The sequence below is a fragment of the Ammodytes marinus genome (assembly GCF_949987685.1).
Source record: "Ammodytes marinus genome assembly, chromosome: 17".
In the NCBI taxonomy this organism is placed as follows: Eukaryota; Metazoa; Chordata; class Actinopteri; order Uranoscopiformes; family Ammodytidae; genus Ammodytes; species Ammodytes marinus.
In genome coordinates, this window is record NC_137221.1 from 2,758,604 (window position 1) to 2,761,103 (window position 2,500).

The 2,500-nt window shown below is 39.1% G+C and overlaps 1 protein-coding gene across 2 annotated transcripts in view; it reads left to right on the plus strand.

The window, feature by feature from the left end:
* The window catches only part of carmil1 (capping protein regulator and myosin 1 linker 1), a 10,574-nt gene continuing 8,074 nt past the window's right edge, over positions 1-2,500 (plus strand). For both annotated transcript variants that reach the window (XM_080045078.1, XM_080045079.1), the window contains exons 1-4: positions 1-38; positions 668-774; positions 1,270-1,336; positions 2,182-2,441. In XM_080045078.1, coding sequence (XP_079901204.1) covers positions 760-774; positions 1,270-1,336; positions 2,182-2,441 — 342 coding nt within the window. In that variant the 5' untranslated portion in view covers positions 1-38; positions 668-759. The remainder of the gene's footprint in view (positions 39-667; positions 775-1,269; positions 1,337-2,181; positions 2,442-2,500) is intronic.

Below are 2,500 nucleotides of genomic sequence, written 5' to 3' on the forward strand. Positions count from 1 at the left end.
AAATACTGGATTCTCTGTCTGGATCACAACACACTCTGGTTAGTGTCCTGTCTGTCTGTCTGTCTGTCTGTCTGACTGTCTGTCTGTCTGTCTGTCTGTCTGTCTGTCTGTCTGTCTGTCTGTCTGTCTGTCGTGTCTGTCTGTCTGTCTGTCTGTCTGTCTGTCTGTCTGTTTGTGTGTCTGTCTGTCTATTTTTGTCTGTCTGTGTGTCTGTGTGTCTGTCTGTCTGTGTCTGTCTGTCTGTCTGTCTATCTTTGTCTGTGTGTCTGTTTGTGTCTGTCTGTCTGTCTGTCTGTCTGTCTGTCTGTCTGTCTGTTTGTCTGTCTGTCTGTCTGTCTACTCTGGTTAGTGTCACCACATACCTGTATAACAACAATATATTGGGGCTGCAAGTATACAAAGTAAAAAATTAAAAAATAAACATTACAAAAATAAAGAACTAATACTTTTTTAATATATTAAAACAATTAATAGATAGCAAAATTATTAAATACCTTTTTTGTCTTTATCATTTATCCGTGTGCGTCTTTCCTGTCTGTCTCTCTGTCTGTCTGTCTGTGTGCCTGTCTGTGTGCCTGTCTGTCTGCCTGTCTGTCTGTCTGTCTGTCTGTCTGTCTGTCTGTCTGTCTGTCTGTCCTGTCTGTCTCGTCTCTCTCTGTGTGTGTAGTCCTCCCACCTGTCTCGTAAAGCCCCCCCGCTGCATCCCGCTCCTCATGAAGAGATCAACCAGAGAAACTCAGCAAGAAGAGTCTACAGGACATGGAACACTGCACGGTGCGGACACACACACACACACACACACACACACGCACACACACAAAAAATACACAAACAACTATTTTCGATGTTTTTGTCGCTTTTTCTGTCTGTTTTTCTATCAATTTATCAGTCTGTCCACAAATAGAATAAAATACCTTAAAATGTATAAAATTTTTAATTTTCAGTTTTTGAAGAATAAATAAACATAGACATGGGTTCACATAAACGTATATATAATATAAAACATTAATAGTATATTCCTTCAGCCTGATTGGGGTAATGTTTGCAGAGTAAAAACACACATTGATACAAAAAAAGAATACATAAATTGCTATATTTCGCCATATCAATTTTTTTATTCCTTCTTTTTTTTTACTCCTGTCGATTCGTTTTTTTTAATAAAAAACACACACATGTCGGGTTTAAAAACCAATACATCTCCTCCTTCCATCCATAATTTGTACTTTTTGTTCAAACATTTGAATTAATTTTTATTTTTCTATTCTTCAGATGACTCCTAAGTCCAAGAGGAAGAGTATTCTGGTGCGGATGCTGCGTCCGGTCTCTGTGGCCTTCGGTGAGTGAAACAGAAAATGTATTAATGTGTAAAAACTTAACTTCACCTGTTAAGTAGAGGACGCCATGTTAGTTACTTATTTTATTTTATTTAGTTTTGTATTTTGTGTTCACTTTTTCAGCTGCGTGTGTATGTGTTCTTTAAAAAAAATTAAAATAAAGTTATATAGTATGCCCATCCTCCACTGACCTCTGACTTCAACAAGGCATTTTACGTCCACACAAATGCCGCTCACTGGATATTTTTTCTTTTTGGGACCATTCTCTGTAAACCCTAGAGATGGTTTATAGTGAAAATCCCAGTAGATCAGCAGTTTCTGAAATACTCATACCAGCCCATCTGGCACCCTCAACATTGCCATGTTCAAAGTCACTTAAAACCCCTTTCTTCCCCATTCTGTTGCTCGGTTTCAACCTCAATAAGTTGTCCCGTCCAGGTCTACATGCCTAAATGCATTGAGTTGCTTTCATGTGATTGGCTGATTAGTTATATGTGTTAACAAGAAAATTAACCTCTGTACCTAATAAAGTGGCCGGTGAGTGTATATATATATAGGCTATATATATTATTTTTTACGCAAACGTTAATCTCTTTTTTATGTCTGTTTATTTCCTATCTGCTGTTGGTTGTTTGACCGCGTATTAGCTCCACCCGGAACAAAGGAAAAAAATAAAACATTTCAATATTGAATTAAAAAAAATTTTGTAAAATGAACAGCCATTTTAAGTCGTAAATTAACTAGTATTTTTTTATATTTATTATTTTGGATGGATATATGGATGGATTAGACAGACGGACAGACGGACAGACATACGGCTAACTTAATTTTTTTATTGTTATTTCAGAGAGTGAGTTTGACCTGGACAAAGCTTTGGAGGAGGTTCCTATTCACGTGGTAGACCCGCCCCCTCCGGCCAATCCTGCTCAGCCATTGGTCAGACTGTCTAGTTGCTACGGAGACATGCCCCTCCCTCCCCCGGTAACGGACACCGTGGATACCGGTGTGTGTTTGGGGGAACTGCCGCCCGTACAACACACACCACTGGAACACAGAACCAAACATCGACCCAAACCCAGACACAGAAACAAACCCAGCAGGAGGAATGTAGGTCTCACACACTGACAGACAGACAGACAGACAGACAGACAGACAGACAGACAGAC